General features: G+C 38.4%; 2 protein-coding genes across 2 annotated transcripts; one reads left to right on the top strand and one right to left on the bottom strand.

Annotated features, from left to right (window-relative positions):
* Positions 1 to 1,447: 1,447 nt before the first annotated feature.
* ccnjl (cyclin J-like) lies at positions 1,448 to 16,969 on the top strand. The gene is made up of 6 exons (XM_057361274.1): positions 1,448 to 1,800; positions 2,399 to 2,494; positions 4,325 to 4,535; positions 9,378 to 9,677; positions 12,826 to 12,985; positions 14,719 to 16,969. The coding sequence occupies exons 2-6, from the start codon at positions 2,417 to 2,419 to the stop codon at positions 15,182 to 15,184; spliced, it is 1,215 nt and encodes a 404-aa protein (XP_057217257.1). The 5' UTR covers positions 1,448 to 1,800; positions 2,399 to 2,416; the 3' UTR covers positions 15,185 to 16,969.
* Positions 16,970 to 18,452: 1,483 nt separating this feature from the next.
* On the bottom strand, positions 18,453 to 19,854 carry fabp6 (fatty acid binding protein 6, ileal (gastrotropin)). Its single transcript, XM_057360841.1, has 4 exons — positions 19,648 to 19,854; positions 18,905 to 19,080; positions 18,669 to 18,758; positions 18,453 to 18,586 (listed from the first exon to the last, which is right to left on the bottom strand). Exons 1-4 carry the CDS (start codon positions 19,712 to 19,714, stop codon positions 18,524 to 18,526), a joined length of 396 nt encoding a protein of 131 aa, XP_057216824.1. The 5' UTR covers positions 19,715 to 19,854; the 3' UTR covers positions 18,453 to 18,523.
* Positions 19,855 to 20,225: the final 371 nt, after the last annotated feature.

Consider the following 20,225-nt stretch of genomic DNA (forward strand, 5'->3'; position numbering starts at 1 on the left):
TGGCATTTGAGTCACTTGGTCTTGGCTGCATGATGATATAATGACATGATATAGTGGGCAGCATGGGTATAAGACTGCTTAGTTTCACACCAGTGATACTCCAAAAGTTTCCCTTGTGCATAGTAACACATACATCAAACTTGTGGGGATCGCCAACACTGTGGTGTTAAGTTGTGAGAAGCGGTATAGCATTACAGAAAGTTAGGAGCATTAGCCTAACATAACTTCCATATTAGCATTTCACAGTGTTCTGTGATTTTATTTATTTTAGCGCCCTCTTGTCAGTACTCGGTGTTTATGTACATTATAAAAAGGCACAAGTTTCATTGTAATGATGACATTTACTGAACTAATATATTGTATGGGGTTAGCCCCATTGCTTGCTCATTGGGCTCAGGAAACAGTGGGCAATGCATTTGAACAGAAATTGTGGTCCTTTACAGGTGCATTCACGGTGTAAACTTGCTTTGGTCCTTTAGAAAAAGGCTAAAAAAGGATTGATTAGGCAATGCTGCATACATAAAAAGACCCTATGCAACAATTAGTAGTCTTTAGGAGTACCGGGTCCATCTGCTGGCCAAATAGAAAGTCAGAACACTTACAAGAAAAGGGATATTTAAAAACACGCAAAATACATGGTAATATTTTTAAATAATAAACAACAACACTGTGCAAAACCTACATTTTAGCATTTGAATAATTCTTGAGAAAATAATATGCTAAAAATGTATTTAATGTTATTTAAATGTATTTTTGCTGATTACCATCACCATATCTAGCATTTTAATAACTCAAAAAATTAACAGGTTTTTTAATAAAAGTATATTTTATTTTTTGTTTTATTTATTTATTTTCTATTTTTGGATTCATTATTTGAGTGATTACCAAATATTATGGTTAAACTATGGTTATTGCAGTCACACCATAGTAAATTTGTGGTTTCCATGCTTTTACCCCAAATACCAGTTTAACTAAGTTCTAAGTTAAATAAATAAAATAGATAGATGAAAAAAATAAAAGTCCACATTGTCACATTATTATTGCAACGTATGTAACATGTAATTAGTTTAAAAGGAAATTATTAATTGAAAATATTTGTCACATTACGATTTAAATGCCAAAGAAATGTCCCACTCATATGTATGTTTTATTTAAAACAACCCCTTACATCAGAATGACTTAATCTCAATTTTAGCTCAGGGAATACATTAGCCAAACTTCACATGTACATTTATATGACATCTTAATATGCCCACACACATTTCAGTTCAATCCCCTATCAATGTTTGTTTTAAACTTTTTTTATTGAAATATAACATAACAAATTTACAAAACAAATTGGCATACAATTTACATTCAAAAATATCATTTGACACAGAATAATAAGAAAAAACAGAAAATAAATAAACACTTCAAATCAATATTTGTTTTAAATGAGTTGATTGTTTGGAGCAAAGCTCGTGTTAATGTCCGCGCTGCGGACTCCTCCCCGTTTGGAGCGACCATGCAGCTCCGAACAGCAACACCATTCCCAGATCTGCTCCTCTCAGGCCACTGGGGGAGCACATTACACGGGACGGCGAAAGAAGTCACAGGGGTTAACTTGGATACGCATGCGGCGGTGTTTTAATAATAAAAAAGTCGCCCTGCCGAACACCGAAGCGATTGTGTCGTGCACGAGAAGATTTCTCCCTGCTATGGGATATGTTTTGAAAAGTACAAACGCGCTGAGTTGAAGGATATAACTCCAGTATGCGGCACTTCTGAAACAAAGGGGTCTGGAGCGTCGTTGTCTGATAGGTAAGACGCGCTGTTGTATGGGTTCAGATTTGTTGCGATGAAAAGCGATACAATGTTAACTTACACGTGCAGCTTTTGTTTGACGTTGAGCTAGTCGTAGTCTATTTACGCTCGTTACCTGAAACTTTTCGTATAATTCGCAACTCTTATGTATACTTCGTATCGCACTAGACTCGTGGCGTGCCGTAGGGCTGGATGTGCGGCGCCGGTCACTTTAAATTCCGATTTATTCGCGTTTTTAGTAAGCGAAGTTACTTTTCGACTCCTGAAGTTTATTGCGAACTATGATATGCACGTGATTGAGTGAATCTGCTAAAAAATTAAGACGAAGTCGTGATTGCAATGATGAGATACAATGACCGGCTGTGTTGCGTGGAATGAACTGCGTGAACTTTGCTGGGTGGCTCGCAGTAAATTTACAATTACACCCGCAGTTTCCATCAAATGTTCACTTATGCCTTCAGTTCGAGTTGTGGCATTTTTCTCCACGAAGACCTGAATAGAGCTGCTATTCTTTACAACCGCTGCGGTTCAAGTGTTAACTGAGCCGAAAATCGCTTATTTTCTTCCTCTCACGCTTTTGTTTGTGTTTTTAAAGGATTAGGGCCCTTTCTGGATGGGAAAGATGGAACCAGAGGGGCAGTGGTGGAAAAGCCAGCTCGCAGCGGACATCCATCAATCTCTCAGGATTAAGGTGAGCTCTAAAAGATCCTTTGCATTTTATAATCCAAATGTCAGAATCCTGGCCTCTGTCATTAGATTGGCTATAGATTGAGCCAGGTTTCACTTGTCTAGGCTTTGATGGTTAAGTGTGAAATGTCACACAGTCCTTACAGAACATCCCCTGACATTGGCTTTATGAAGATCCTGTCCAACACATTGTTTAGTGCGTGCATGCACTCCCATTCTAAACCCAGTTTCCTGATCTGGGTCATACCAAATTTCATAATCTTCTGATGCTATTGTCAACATTAGATTAGAAAACTGTATGGTTATTGGTAAACTTTGGACAAACTGGAGACACACCAGTGTTGCTGAACTTCTGTTCCCCTGCTGAGTGAATTGCACTCATCAGACAGTGAGGTTAAGTGCATTTATTTAGTGCAGTCTGTTGAGCTTTTATTGTCTGGCCTGTTTATTGGCTTCTCACATCCGGTTTGGAATGTGAAGTGCTCTGTTTGTTTGTACTCGAGTTTGTCTGTTAGCACAAGATTACACGACTAAACCGTCCTACCAGGTTTGTTCAGCAGTCTTCAAGATTTGTGTGCGGTTACGTGACAAAATATTTGTGATTTGATGCTGTGTATTATTCTGACTTTTCCCTCTGAACGCGTTCATTCTGTTTGACTGACACATACATTTTCATTCAGCGGGTTGCTTAAACTTGCGCTGTATTTGAGCTGCTGAAACAAAGTGGCACAGCTGTTGGAAGAAATATGTGGAGATGGGTGGTTTGGTGTTGGTGGAATATTTAGGCAGAACAGTCTCTTTCTCTGTTCGGCAGCATGGATTACTGTATTCATGTAGTTAAGAAATATTCATAATTTTTTTCATTTCATAGAAATGTGGCCAAAGTCGACAATACGTTTGCGTTTGATTAAAATGCATGCTTAATGTACAGGCCTGCATATGATATTTTAAAAATGATTTAGGCATAAGGTTAGTTTGTATTTATACACAGATTATCATTTCCTCTTTTCAATGTGATGTTCAAGTGGCAATTCCTGTTTTTATCTTTAAGCAACCCGCAAAGTAAAACCCCAAAAAGGTGCGAAGCCTCCTCTACCTGGTATCATTTATAGATGTTATATTTAAAGCGTCTGTCGTTGACAAACTGACTGGCCTTTCAAATCCAGCAGCAGCAGCAGCAGCTGTAGGCCTGTCTAAATTTCTGGCAGGCCCCACAAAAGGGCTTCTTGAGAGGGTCAAATCCCAGCCCCTCACCCCACAGAGGACAGATGGCTGTGAGACATGATGGCTAGGCCTGCGAAGGAACCGGCCCTTTACTAAACAGCCACTATAAAGCAGCACACTTTGCCTGTGGGACCCGTGTCTGGAAACAGTTTGAGATTTTAGATGCTTGTTATGTGTGACTGAACCATTAAGGGATTTTTGGCAACTACGACGTTTGTATTAGATTAGTATTTCAGTTTGCTTTTGTTAGACTAGTTAAGATGCTCGTAAAATTTTATAATGGAGACCTTAATGCATTTATTTTTGTAATGAAAAGAAAGTATAGTGTAGTAAAATCTTGGCTGTAGTAATAATAATATTGTTTGGAACGAAGAATGTTTTTCCCCTATAAACAGTGATGGTAATAGCGTGGTACTTTGATATATATACCATAATAATGTACCACGGTATTTCAGACAACCAATAAAAACCATACATGTTTGTAAAAAAAACACTTTTACATTACATGCCCTAAAATATGGTAAAAGCATTGTTCCGTTGGTTCAAAGCCTTTTTGACATCATTAAATTACAAGCTAAAGCCCTTTTCATATCCTTTTTTTTCCTCATAGGAGCTAAAATTGCCAACATACCAGGCTCACTCTCCACAGATCGGGATGCGACGGTACTTTGCCGACCTGCTGGCCGTTCTCAGTAACCGCTATCAGCTGTGTCCTACCGCACGTCACCTGGCTGTCTACCTGCTCGACCTCTTCATGGACCACTATGATGTAGCGGTGCGGCAGCTCTACGTCATCGCACTCTCCTGCCTTCTCCTGGCCAGTAAGTTGAAGATGAGATTAATGTGTGTGCTTTTTATTTCGTGGGCTGGTGTGATTCTTTTTGCCTGTATTTGATTTGGCAGTAGACTGATCGAGGATTCGAGGTGCCGTCACAGGCAGGCAAGCTGTATGAACTGGTTTATTGGATGTTTGCTATCAAGCCAAATTGGAAGAATAGCATCTATAACTAAACCACAGAAATTTTGCGTATTAAAAGACGGTCTAGTGATGCAACTTGGATTTTAATGGAACATTTAATAAAATGGATTTAAAGGGGCTTTGGAGGACCGATTGACAGAAATGCAATAAAATATACATAACTGTTTCTTCCGAGGTGTATAAAGACCTTACATAATAAAGCGTTATGTTTTCATTACGTTAGAATGAGCAATTTCTATCTACATATACCGCGGGTCCCCTTACATTGAATTCGCCATGTTGTTTCTACAGTAGCCCTAAATGGACAAACTGCTTTACAGAGTGCGTAAATACGTTATCTCCTTCGGCAAAGAAGCAAAAATGTGACAACATCTAATTAATTTATTGACATCTCAATAAATATCACAATATCGTTATCATCTATTATTTTGGTGTAAGTCGGGTAGTAAAAATCTAATATCGTTACAATCAGTGTTGGGCAAGTTACTCTGAAAAAGTAATTAATTACTAGTTACTAATTACATACATATTCAATAGTGTAATTAGATTACTGTACAAATTTCTCTCCAACAAGTATATAATTACTTATTAATAATTACTTTCTATATCCATATCAACCTTGATTTGTTAAGTGATTCAAGGATAGACATGAAACGTCTCTTTTAATTCATTCAAACAAATAATATAAAACTACATATTAAAAATACTTTGGTCAGTTAATAATATTATGTTAGAATTTTACATTAAAGCAGATTTTAAAGTTAGAATTTTCATGTCAATTCCACTATTGCACACACATATATTACACAAAGTATTTAGTTTAATTACAGCAGAAGTAACTGTAATTAAATTACAGAAAAAATTAGAGTAATCCCTTACTTAACTTTTTCAAGGGAAAAGTAATTAAATTGCGTTAGCTAATTACTTAGAAACTAGTTACACCCAACACTGGTTACAACACTGGCCTGGATGCATTAAATCAACTGGGAATATACGTAATGTACGTATACGTATGTAATTAAATATACAATTAAATAAAATGTGAACTTACATAAGCAAACACTTAATAATAGGCCATCCTATTTGCATGTTTTAATTGGTTTAAAATGTCGAGTATTTGAATAATGATACAATTTTTAATCTTTTGTAGTAGTGTTTGTGGACTTGTTTTTTTGCATTTGTTGGTTAACCACTGACACAGCTTCACATCTGATGCCTTTCATGTGACTTATATTGTGCTATATTAAGAGCCTCAAAATTCTGGCACACTGAACGGAAAAAGAACGAATTTCATCACCATTGGTGTTTCTGCTTGCATGTGTGGAACCGAGCGAGCTCGTCTGGCCTGCTGCAGTGACTGGCTGCTGTATTGTGCTGCATGACAGCTGTGTGCATAAGAGGCCGTGGCCTCCAGACCCCTCACTCAGTCGCCACGGCAACCTACCCAGTTCTCAAATCAGAAATATGCTCTGCTTCCCAGAGCACGGCGTAGCAAGTTTTAAGCTGCCTCGCCAGCAAACCACAGTGGTTTCAGGTAGATTGTGCGAACGTGACCGGGTATCGCCTGATGTCTCCAGCAGATTTATGGCGCAAGGAAACAAGGAAGTCTTCATTTCATAATCTATGTGCGTCTGAAGTAATGTGGCGATGTCTGTTTACACATACACAGCTAAGATTTGGGGCACTTGTTGTGCGTTGGTTCTTTGAAGGCATTAAAATCCATAGCCTGTTATCCATAACCAGTTTTTGTGTGAGAAATGTAATTCTGATTGCTTTCAACATTTGTAAGTAACGACGTATATAATAAATGAATAAAAATAAGCAATTATGACCCAAATCTGTATTGTGAAGCAGAGGAGCACCCCTGGAAACCCGAAATGCCAGACTGTCTTTACATTTGTCTGTTTACTTTGTTTAAATTGCAAATCTTTCTCATTATTCGGGCCGTCATTACGGCTGCTCTCACTTGGGGGAGGGCTGCACTCGGCAGTGTTCAGGCATTCATTAATTGCTTTGGACTGAATGAATAATGGCTTTGCTCGTGTTGTTAAAATAGCCCTCCCTTTCCCCACGTCATTGATTGAGGCCGCTGCTGCTATTGTTGGTTTTCTCCGAGAGCCGCCAGCAGTTAACACGCATCAGACAGCGATGAACTCGAGAGCTGAGAACATGATTTCTTTTGACACACTGCTCTTTTTGATTAAAACACATTGTATGATGCGTCGATACCATTTATGGGAGAACCTATTTTAATATGCCGTCCTAGTTTTTGTCAGTCTGAATCTATGTTGAGGTTAATTGTATATTTTTATTTTCTATTTAAATCCCATTTGGTGTGATTTGTTGTATCTGTAAAAGGTAAAGCCAGACGTCACCCTGTGTTTAACTCAAGGGATGATCTGCAGAGTCAACAGAAATCTCACTGTCCCAAAGCATCTGAGATCACATTGCGATTAGATTATTGAGATTTACTGTCATAAAATGGATGAATATATATTTTATATTACACATTTTTAGCAGTACGATGGCTGAATGCAGTTTGTGGGACATGCATGGATGAACCCTTAAGCTTGATGGTATCGCCCCCCCCCCCCACTCAATATTTTAACTTTGTAGGAGGAGAGGGTGAGACATCAGTCTCATTTCCTCTCCTAAGTCTGGCTGATGAGGTTTTGTTATGGTAACCAGTTTAAAGCAGGCGTAAAAGCACAATGCATGTCGCCAAACCTGTTTTCCTTCATAAGATCATCATCACTATCAGTATGTGAATTTAACATGTGTCTTCTTTAAAGGGAGTTCATAACAATATGAAAGCACCTTTAAGGGACAAAAGACAACATGACCTGGTGAAACCCTGATCCCAAGGTGTTGTCTTGTGTAATTACATATGTGTCCTGTCACTGTGACTAATGGAGCGGCAGCTCACCTTTTTTGAGAAAACAGTCTTGAGTAGCATGTCAAATGCAGGCCGGCCCGTCCCTTTCCTCAGAGGGAAGAGGGAGGGGAGCCGAGGGCCCTGGCCCGGCGTGTTTGAACTGAAACACTCAGTGGGGTTCCTGATATTCAGATTAGTGTGACAGATGCCCCCCGAGGTTTGATGCTGATGAAAAGAATTTGTATACCCCCGGATAATTAAGAAAAGACATTATGCGTTGGCTTTTAGCGTCAGCCATTGCTGACACGAGGTAGAGCAGATTTTCTGCAATGTTGCTGCTAAATCTACAGCGTTATGACAAAACACATTAAGGGGTTTCAGTTAGCAGTCGGAATGTGATAGTTATGTTAAAAAATGAGAATTTAAAAAAATGAATGAGAATAAAATTTTTGCTGAATGGATGTTTTTTGTGTTAATCTGATGATTAATTCATTTTATGGATTGTTGATTCATTTAAAAATCTAAATTTCATTTAAGATGGAAAAACTGTAAAGTGACTGTAAACTTTTGAATGGGAGTGCATGTCATTGCCATCGCTAATATGTTATTTGAGTTGTTTGTGTTTTGTGGTATTGATGATTAATCGTTAATCGATAAATTCATGTACAATAATTTTAATAATCGATTAATACGTTTTTGAAAATGTTAATTCGATAGTTTAAATATTTAAAGTTAGACATATAATTTGTATGCTGAGCTATAAAAATGTTGTTAAAATACAGCAATTTAATACTTAAATGCTTTAAATCATTTACTCACCCACTTGTCATTTCAAACCTGTATGACTTTCTTACGCAGAACACAAAAGAACTTTTGAAGAAAGTTGGTAACCAAACAGCACTGGCCCCCATTCACTTCTATTGTATGGACACAACACCAATGCAAGTGAATGGGGTCCAGTTAACAACATTTTTCTAAATATCTTCTTTTGTGTTCTGCAGAAGAAAGTCATACAGGTTTGAAATGACAAGTGGGTGAGTAAATGATGACAGAATTTTCATTTGGATGAACTATCCCTTTAAATTGCTGCATGTCATGTATGCGTGAAATATTGAAGGTGTGACCTTTTATTACTGGGGCTCTTTTTTGACCAATACCATTGTACTTTCATGGTATTTTTGAGAAATACCATAGAAAACATTGTATGCACTACCTTGCAGTTCCATTTTACCAAAACAGCTGCATAGCACTATGCATAAAAGTACCATGGTTTTACCCTGTAATACAGTCACTGTACCACAGTAATTTTTTGTAAGTCTCCTCCACACCGGCCACTGATCTGAGGGGGGTGGCGGGGCCGTGGGCGCTCAAGCATGCATCACAGAGGTCGGAGGTTATGGGGCCCTTATTGTTGAACCATTGGACTGCGGGGGAAAGATATTAACACCTAGAACTGGAGAGACAGGAAGGCAATTGGAAAGGAGAACAAAGGAATTTTGCAAAGAAGGGAGCACATGTGTTCTCTCATTACGAGAATTCACAAAATACCTCACCTTAATGATGTCAGCGCAAATCCTTTTAAAGAAATTGAAGAATGTGAGGAAAGCACGGAAATGCAGTGTTCTTAGGTCAAGAATGTCTTAGATCTTTGGGATAGCTGATAATGGAGTTTATTTAAGAAGAAAAAAGAAAAGCCATAATGTTACTGCTACGGTCATGACGGATCAAGAATTTGTGTTGGGGTGATGTATTCCAAAATGGAGATTATTTTTAGAATCCCATTTGTAATATGTTCTCATCTTTGCGCAGGTAAATTTGAGGAAAAGGAGGACCGCGTGCCCAAACTGGAGCAGCTGAACACGTTGGGCTTCATGTGCAGTCTGAACCTCACTCTCAACAAGCGTGACCTCATCAAGATGGAGCTCCTGCTACTGGAGACGTTCGGATGGAACCTGTGCATGCCCACGCCCGCCCACTTTATCGACTACTACCTCCACGCTGCTGTCCAGGAGGGCGACCTGCACAACGGCTGGCCTCTTTCCTCCCTGTCCAAGACCAAAGCCTTCATGGACAAATACACACACTACTTCTTAGAGGTCTCATTACAAGGTAGTGTGACGTCATTCTTGTGCAATCAATTTAAGGTGGTGTTTACATTAGCCCGCTGTGGTACAAAAACGGCGTTTTAAAACGAAAACGATCCTCATTTATACAGCCGTTTACACATGCGTTTTAGAAAAAATCTGCGTTTACACTACACTACCGAAAACGCATGTCACATGACCATTCAGACAGGCTGGGCATGCGCAGATAAATGTAAACAGTTGTATGGGCATACGTAAGTTGGTTGTTGATGACAGATGGTTACTAGTCACAGACCGACCAGTACAAAATGAACACGATGGCGAGGAAAAGCAAGGATGTCTTCGTGTGGATAACGTTAGATGAGGTAATCCATGTTATTAGGCTTGTTTGATTTCATCCGGCGCCACGCAGACCGATCGACGGATGACATCGCAGTACTGAGTGAGCTATTTAAAAGCATACGGCTCTCGATTCTCTCTCCCGTTGCTGTAATGTCTCTGTGTAGTTAAACAAGCCTGTTGTTTACACGGTCCTTACAAGGCTGGTCATTGTCGCCTTAGCATAATGGCTAATATGACAGAGGCTTAACGAATCAGTGAAGCAAACGCAATGATACAGAGGACCCAATCAGTAAGCGAATGTGGGCAACCATGCCTGCGTATTCTAAATAATAATTAATGGAAAACGCAGTAGTATAAACGGCGCCTTAGTGCATTCCTTGCATTTTTACATAAAGCTGAATAGATCAGAATTGAATTTAGGATATCATGTACGTTGTTAAATAGTGGTTTATGTAACCGATAGTTGAAATCAGAGCCACATTCGGATCTGCTGTGAAATAGCTGATACATTCAGACCTTTGACCTCACTTTAATTGGGTTCTGCAAATTAAAGTACAAATTACATGATCGTGAAATAACTTCTATTATGTTGCTAGGCAACCATGAACAGACTAAAGTGAGGCTAATGAACTATTACATGGTTGAATAATTCATTCTGGTTATTAATGTTAGTGATAAAAGTAATTTATCAATCAACTTGCCGTCATTGTGTAATATGGGATTATTTTTGTGTCAATGAAAATGAACGCAAACTTTAAAAAAACAAACAAAAATATATAATGAGAAAGAAGAAAAACACTTTGATAATGAAATCATTAACCTCAATTGCAAGAATGTGACATGATTTTCAAATAAACTGCTATTTTTCTTAACAATTTTCCATGTTTCGTTTTTGCAAATAATAGTTTTGAATTCGCTGCTAGATTTTTCATTTGCGCTTTCTGAGATTTTGTTTACGCTTCTCAAGTTTTCGTTCACCTGTCTGGCACAAATCGCACATGTAGGCGGGATTTATGGCCGCTTTACGCTGATTGGCTAGTGAGTTTTTGATTGATAGCTCCCTGACAAGGAAGTCTGTACTTAAGAGTATCGAGTTTTGGAGAACGATCTGCTTGCTGTTATCTTTATTACTTTGTATTTTTTAATAGTAATTGGTATTTGAAGTTGGTAAGTCATGCGCGGTGTGGATCCAAGCGTCTTCCTCATCATCATCATCCTCTTCACCCTCAGGTAAATGAATGTAATTCAGATAATAAAGAAAATCGCTAAAAGTTTTATTCCTGTACAGTAGCAATTATGTCTTGATTTAGCTGGTTCATTGTGTGCTTTATATTTTTTGTCAGGTATTATTTTATGGACTATTAAGTTTATTTTCTTAAAAAGGAACGAACAACTTGCATTATAACATTCAATAAAGACACGTTACAGATTATTGGGTTGTGAGAATTTGTTTACATTTAACGTGCTAAATGAAAACATTGCTGCATAGTTACTGCACAGAGATTAAAACTTTTAGCGATTTTATTATCTCGGTTACATAAATGTACCTGAGGTTGACTTGTGTCCAGCTGAGGAGGAGGATGATGATGATGTTGCTCTTGCATACAGTCTCCTTTTAAAGAATTAAGTCCACTTATAAGTCAAGTACTTTATCTTTCTTTTTAAACTAATGGTGAATGTACACTATTATACCCATTTCTTTACATTCACAGAAAGTACACCTCATAAAATAATACCAATACATTCAAATGACATTTATGTGTTTTAAATGCTACAACAAAACAAATTCATAAGGTGACACAATTAGAGGCCTTTAGAATGTTTTATTAATTAAGTCTGCCTCTTGCAAACAACTATTTCATTGTGTATATACACACCTACATAAAACAAGTTAAAGAAAAGCAGAAGAGAGACTTCTTAAAATATAAACAAACATTTAAAGATAGAAACAATACATAAAATGCCACCACGATTATAATTCTATAAATATGAACTGGAAGCATAACACTTTATTGTATATCTCCTCAAAACTCACTAGGCATCTCGTTTTCCTGATATCATTGTAATTATAAATTATAGACTGCTGTCTTGACGGCCTCTAAACCCATGTAAAGTTGCATGTGAATATGGCTAGCTATTTACTCTACGTTTTCTTGTTGTTACGGCTTGATAGAGCCTGGAAGCGTGTCCCATTTTTAAGTGCGTGAAAGTTGGCAACCCTGCTAATATACTAACATATTAAGAAAGTAATTTAAGTACAAATACTAAAACAATACAATACAGAAAACCGCAAGCAGATTGCTCTCTAATCCGCTGCAATGTCTTCAGTATCGACTTCCTGGTCAGGGAGCTGTCAATCCAAATCTCACTAGCCAATGAGAATAAAGTGGCCATAAATCCCACCTACATGTGAGAGGCGAACGAAAACTTGAGAAGCATAAACAAAAACTCGGAAAGCGCAAATCAAAAATCTAGCAGCGAATTCAAAACTATTATTTTCAAAAACGAAACTTAGAAAATTGTTAAGAAAAATAGCAGTTTATTTGAAAATCATGTCAAATTTTTGCCATTGAGTGTATTGTTTTCATTATCAAAGTGTTTTTCTTCTTTCTTATTGTATATGTATATATATATATATTTTTTTTAAAGTTTGCGTTCATTTTTATTGACAGAAAAATAATCCCATAGTATAATAGAGTATCTTTGCCACATGCGTGTAACAACACCGTAACAAAGTCAGTGTAATGTATGTTGGTTTCCAGCTATGTGTTTTGGTGTATTTTGCAGCTGATAAAGTAATGGGGTAGTCAATGTGTGTGTCTTTTTCTTAGATCACGCGTTTCTAAGCTTCAGGCCGTCTCAGGTGGCGGCTGCCTGCATAGCTGCATCCAGAATCTGCCTGCAGATCTCACCCAGCTGGACCACTGTTCTCCACCTGCTCACGGGTTACTCCTGGGATCATCTGACACAGTGCATCCAGCTCATGTTACTGTAAGAGCTAACCACAGTATATACTAGTGTACATGTGGTATAATCTGGGGGGGGTGTTTAATAGGGTTTTGTTTAAATTGGTTGCTGTTTGTCATTTCAAACTTGTGTAACACTCTCTCTACTGTGGTACACAAATGCAGATATTAGGTGCAGTGATGGGACAGTTTACATTATATTTTCAATTGAAAATGGAAAACTTTAGTTTTTATGCTTTAAAAAAGTGCAAGTTTATGAAAACAACATTATTGTGGTCACTTGTCTGTAAACCGTGAAAACGCTCATTTTAGAAAACTGTGATGTCATCCACGTGTTCAGTCTATAGGCATGCGTAAAAAAAATTAAGAGACTATTTCAAATAGTTTTTCTGATTTTAATATTTATATTTATGTGTTCAGGTTCAGTTCAGTTTATTTTGTCCCCTTAGGGATAGTAAGGTTGCAGCGAGCTCAAACAGACATAAAAAGAATCACAGTTGGCATACAAAATATAAATACATACATACAAGATTTGTAACTAGTATTTGTCCAGACCAGCTGGCTAAAAAGAAGTACAATTAAAAAATGTAATTGCTTGGGGAATAAAAGAAAATTTGGACCGGATGGCAGCAATTCAAAAGCACAGTATATAGGATGTCTTTCAAAATATTTTTAGCTTTATTTAACCCTAATTTTTTAGATACTTTCTAAACTCTGGGAAATAGATTGCTAGAGATTTTGTTACAAAGTCACCTCCTTCCTTAGCAATTTCTTCTGTGCCTCAGAAGCATTGCCATACCAGCGAATTAAACCAAATGTCATAACACTCTCAATAAAAGCACCATAAAAAATCAATAACATTTGATGGTGGACATTGAACAGGTGTAATTTCTTTAGGAAATACGTTCTTTGTTGAACCTTTTGCAAGTGCTCAGTCCACCCATCCCATCTAAGCTTATTGTCCAGTACTATACTAAGGTATTTATAGTTTGTAACAAGTTGTATTGGATCCCCATTAATTAATGTATGATGGAATGCATTTTTCTCTCTAAAATCAATAACCATTTCTTTTGTTTTTGAAATATTCAATGGAAGATTTGATTTTTCACACCAATTTAAAAAGAAGTCCAAAACAGGCCCATGCTCTTCCTCTCCTTCATTTAAAAGACTCACTAAAGCAGTATCGTCTGCCTATTTAATAATGTATCAATTTTTGAAAGAACTCGAACAAGAATTTGTGTATAAGATAAAGAGTAGAGGAGATAACACACATCCTTGTAAAATGGTTCTTTTTGTTTTATTTTGTGAACTACTAACAATTCTCCCAAATGTCATGTCAAAATAACAGTGCTCTGTTTTTTTCAGACGTCAAATAATCATCAAGAAAACAAGTTCATATTCACTTTAAGCAATACAAAAGTAATATTTGTACATACTTGGGAAAAGTAAAAAAAAAATTTTTGTGTATGCAATAACCTTGATCAGCAACTACAGGCCTGGCATACATAAAACAGCATTTTTATGCATTTACTTAAGGATCTGTTTTAACGCAGATCGTCTACAATCTTGTCGTGTGCATGTGCAAAAACGCAAATGAAAGACGTACGTTTTTTATTACATTGTTGTCATGTAAACGTACCCTTATCCTCAGTCACCATTACCTTTCATTGTATTAAAAATAAATGCATTTTGGAGTGTACCGTCTCTTTAAATGAGCATTTCATTGTCAAGCTCAGTCTTTTGTTTTCCATTTTTCAGTGCCCATGACAACGATGTGAAAGAGGCCAACAAATCCAAATCGTCCCCCTCCTCCAGCCAAAGCCTCCAACCCCAAGCTCACGTCCCCCCAAGCCTTATCACCCCCTCTCTACAGAGGCAGCCCACCGCCAGCTCCCAGCAGCTGCTCCTCCAGGCCAGCAGCTACCCGCAGCACTCGCCGGCATTATCCCAGCTGCACATGCTGGCAGACTGCCAGGCCCTGGGATCCGTGGGCTCCCGGGAATACCTGCAGCCCCACCAAGCCAGCCTTCTTTCGGCGTCGATGCCGGCCAGCTCATTCGCTTCATTTCCCAGCTTGGCGACCGGGCTGCGTGGGTTGCCCCTTCAAGGTCCTATCTCCATGCAGGTGAGCATGGGACCCGAGCGCCACTGCCTCGGTCTGACTTATGGGAGCGGTTACCTGAGCTCCTACCACACGTTCACAGCCGGATGCTTCGACAGGTGACGCCAGGAGAGGGAGGACAAACTCAACCTGGGGCTGCCACCGTCCTCCGCCCTCTCTGCCTCCTCCGGCCCCGAGGGACTACGTTTTAGCCGCAGACGAAGACTTCCCAAAAAGACCAACAGTCAAGTGGATCCCTCAGAGGTTATAGTATTAACTTAAAACGGCCCTTTCTTCAAGTGGGACCTTTAAACAGTTTTTAAAGCTTTTGGACGCTTCCTTTTTTATGAACTGAGGATGTCTGTTTTGTCTGCCAGTGACTGAACTGACTGAATTCTGGCGCTTTTTTAATACACAGCCTTAAGAAGAAAAATCGCGGAGATTCTTTAACACCAGCGTTTTTCACATAAGTCCTTGAACTTTCACACTGGATGTACTGTATGGATGCTGCTGCCTTTTGTATGAACTGATGGCTTTATGACTAAGAATCTCGTGTCCCTTTTGGTTATGTTTACAGTGACATGCAGGGATGTACAGAAATCTAATACGTACACACAAAACCATTGACACGGCTTATGTTTGTATGAAGTAGCTTCTCCTTTGTGTTTCTCCATGAATTGGTTTTGCAAGTGAAACGGTCCGTCGACAAGGTTGACGTTATGCTAAGGTTCCAGGTTTTTTTTCTTCAGGCAGATGGAGGGAGGCCCCTCAGGGGACGAAGGCATATGTCCTAACCTCTCTCCCGAGCTAGAGGAAACCATGCTTTACTAATTCCTCTTCCCGAGGGAAATAGCCATGATCACCCTGCAGTTCTGCAATGAAAGCCATTTCGTTGTGTTATACCTCGAACCATCAGACTCTGTGGCTTGGAAAGATTACCTCACATTACTGCTCTTACACTGTCGTTCACGTTTACCTCCGAGGTCATTTGAGTTAACAGGTTCAAGAAAAGATCCTCTGTGTTATATCATCACCTTTGGAACAACTTCATTTTAGTCTGTTTCTAAACACTTTGATTTAGGTGGGTCAAGCATGATTTTTCTTTTAAAGCAGACTGCAATACTTGGTCCAAAATATGTTACTATTATTCTAAACTAAAGAAACGATTAACCAAACTTCCTTTTATATTTGTTTATGTTCATGAGGTTTTTAGACGACACATTGAATTCTTTTATGTAAACTGGCATTAAGACCAAAGCGTCTGCTTGACGTCCTGCTGAATGAGAAGCTTTTTCAACCACTTTACTGGACTTTGGATTAAAACTTTCTCCAATAGTCCTGAACTTTGAACTACCTCAATATATTGCCATTTACGTGCTGATTCTGCAGGGCTCGCTCTTTTGCTTTATACATTTCGTGATCGGTCAGAACATTCATTGCTTTGTATTTTCCCAAACCTTAGTTTAATTCCTCTTTGTTTTGTATGGAAGTCTCGTGGTTTTTTTTTTGTATAGGTAGAGAACTGTGTTCACTGTAACAGACACGCACTGTTTTATTTCAACTCATTCTTTTGTGAAGCCTCTGTGTGTGCAATATGTAATCATTAGGACTTTTGAACTACATTTTGCTTTTCTACCACTACGTTTTTACGATGTAGTATTAGTTGTTTTTATTTGTTTTGATAACCTATTACTGCTGATCCGCAGTGATTTATTTTTCCACCGAGAAAATGTTGCACATTGCAACCAGTGTCTCCTGAATCTCTGGACATTTATTGTAAACCAGAGATATGAATAATTCTGCTCATTCGATGATCTAACGGTTTTATTTAAAAGCCTGTATGTTGGGTCAGGGGATAACAGGTGATAACAGGTGTAATTTGGATGAAAACCCCAGAAATAAAATGAAAAGAGCATTAAATGTTGTTTTTAATGTGTTATTTGAATAGATGCTGTGAATTTGCATAGCTCAAGGCGAGTTGTTTCATATGAATGATTGGACTCATTGCACATGAAAAGGTCTTTGGCGGTGTTGCTGGGAAAAAGGGGGGGTCGGGTTCATTTGGCCACGCCCACAAATGCCGCTGCCCTCCCCCTTTCCTGCCCGCACGTCACGTGCTGGATTGAAGACAATGGGGAGATTCCTGCCTCACATGGTGGCTCTTCCTGTCACTAAACACCACTAAACAAATAAAGCGCATCCAACTGAGCACCAGTGATCTTTTCAGAGATAAAAGCCTTTGGGCTCAAAGGACGGCTGACAATAGCTACAGTAAAGGTGAAGCTATGGCTAAATATTGAGTTTGTGGGTATTTCGTCAATATTTTTCATCTGTGGACAAGATGGAGAAGATAAAATTGGGTAGAGGAGTGCTCGTAGAGTGCAGCGTACTGAGTCAAGGGCAAACCATGTCCTTCGGTGCAGAGGAACCAAATACATGTTCATTGAAAAACCAAGTGGTTTTTTTATTGACTTGCAAAAACTTCAGGGCTTGATTTGAAAAATCTTGTTTCGTAAGTAACTTTTTATACGCCATAAATGGAGATCTTTTTTTACACCAAAAAATGTTACACTGATTAATACTCCAAGGTGGAGTTAATTTTTACCGTTGCCAGATTAAGGGATTTTGGCGAGTCCCCTCTTATCTGTGTAATTAAGGAGATTGGGTGGATCGCAGACAGAGGGCCCTCCCTTTGTGCTGTGGAGCCCTGGTGGGTGGGGGGCACATGTCTGAGTTGGTGTGATGATGAAGAGACACAGATTGAATGGAGGGGGTTGATAGTTGGCAAAGGGGCAGTTGGGTAATGGATCATTTTCACAACCTTTGTTTGCAAAGCAGGGAAGGGGAGGGCTGGCACCTTTTTTTTAATTATCAGGGGGTCACATCAACCCCTTGCATTGTTTTACTGGAAAAAAAGAATTAACTCCTTTGTTCAATTATTACATTTTCAAAGAGGATGTGTATATGGCGATGGTATAAAGTGAGATTTAAGATTAACTTTAGTTACAAATTAAACATGCTGCTGCATTTACAGCTTTAGGGTTTTAATTCATTATTTAATTTAGTCTGTTATTTAATTATTGTATCTTTAAAAGGTTACCTTGAAAATCACCCCCACCCCCCTTTTTGTAGTCATTAGTGTTGCTCATTATGCATTAAAAACTGAATGTTAATGTCTTTGTTACAGAGTTGCCAGAGGGGGAACATGTAGGATTTAGGGTTGACTGCCCTCCTGTGGTTGCCGTAACATTATAAAATCATTTTATTTGAAAAATCATTTTATTTCACCTCATTAAATGTGGCTTCATTTTATATTTTTAATTCTTTTATTTGTTCATGTGTAATAATGATGAAGAGATACAGAAACATCAGTCTGTTTAGTTCTATACTTTATTCAAGTAAGCTGAAGGTCAAAGGGTTGTATACATAGCAGAACAATGTCATGTATTTCAACAATGCCTGTTAGATCTTCTTGCTTGTACGAACATAAACGACTGGACCCTTAGCGCCGCTAGCTGTGGAGGTCTGCAAAAACAAGAACGTGAAGAATTAGATAATACAGTTTTCCCAGTACATTTCCGAATGTCATGTATTGTGTTTTACTCACCTCAACCAGCTTTCCACCACTGACCTCTGATGTGTGGTGGTACTTGGGGAAATCTATGGACAGCTTGCCCCCGCCCATGTTGACGGTCCCCTGATTGAATCACGCAAGTATGAGTGCTCATAGATTCATCAAATGAACATCAAATGTTCAAAATCACAATAATGCATTCAATATGATCCTTAATAATGAGTGGAATATTCAGTAAGTGGTGTGCAGTGGTTTTTAAAAAGCTGTACCTTGAATTTTTTCCCTCCAACTGTCTCCATGTCACTCTCTTTGCCAATGATGAATTTATTGGTTACGGTGTGGTTGTTTGGATAGTATTGGATCCATGTAAAGTCATCTCCGTTCTGGATGATCTCTGTCACTAGCTTAAAGTCACGTCCTCTTGTAATTACATCATCAGGGATACCTGAGGTATAGGAGGTATAGATGATGTCATTTAGAGAAGCTCTGCCTTTATTGTGATATATTGACCTTTACCTTGTATAGTCCATGTACATTTCTAGCAACAATTACATGATTTTGTTCGGTTCACAGCAGTCAACATCAAGCCAAAAGATTATCTTGGGCTCAGAAATGACAAGATAAGACCCACTATTGTGGATTTTCTATTGTGCACACCAGCATTAAAAATGCAACACATGCTGGTCTTTTCACCAGGGTATTGATGGAGGTAGCGTTCATTCTGGAGAATGATCCCCTAATGTTTGGATTTATAACATCTGAGTTCAAAGTGATAGTTCACCCAAAAATAAAAATTCAGTTTTCATTTACTCACACAAAAGATGATGTTTTAAAAACAACGGCTGTACCCGTTGACTTGCATTGGTTTTGTGTTCATACAATAGAAGTGAACAGGTACCGTCGTTGTCTGGTTACCAATGTTCTTCAAAATATCGTCTTTTGTGTTCTGCAGAATAAAGTCATACAAGTTTGAAATGACAAGAGGATGAGTAAATGATGACAAGAGGCTTACCAACTAGTTTGCAAAATTCCTCATATCCATCCTGAGATTCAGTTTCCCACTTGCCAGAAAAAGCCATGGTTTGTGTGTTGAGTGTTGAGCGGAGAGAAAAAAGCAAACGAGGAGTTCAGCTTGGGGAAAGGTACTGATGGTGGAAATTGTCTGTGCTTATATACACCCCCTCTCTCTCTCTGCCTCTTTTGCATGACTTTATGGGCACATCAACATCATAACTGTGCCATAAACATTTACAGCGGCATCACAAAAGAGCAAGTCATCAAGTGGATGAACGTGAGGTTGATCACCTTAGTACCACTGATGCAATGAAAAGAAATGTAAAATGATATTTTTATATAAATAAATCTTGTTGTGCAAAAAATGATCAACAGTGATTGTACAGTGTGACAGGACATTACAAATATTAAAAGTAATAATACAAAAGCTGTCACTGGGATGGTACCTTTTTTAAAAAGGTGCCAATATGTACCATTACCATTATGTACAGATACATTTAGTACCAATATGCTCCTAATACTGACGATATTATCACGACATCTATTGGAAAAAATAAATAATAATGCTACCAGTCA

Source organism: Triplophysa rosa, linkage group LG19 (assembly GCF_024868665.1).
Source record: "Triplophysa rosa linkage group LG19, Trosa_1v2, whole genome shotgun sequence".
NCBI classification, from domain to species: Eukaryota; Metazoa; Chordata; class Actinopteri; order Cypriniformes; family Nemacheilidae; genus Triplophysa; species Triplophysa rosa.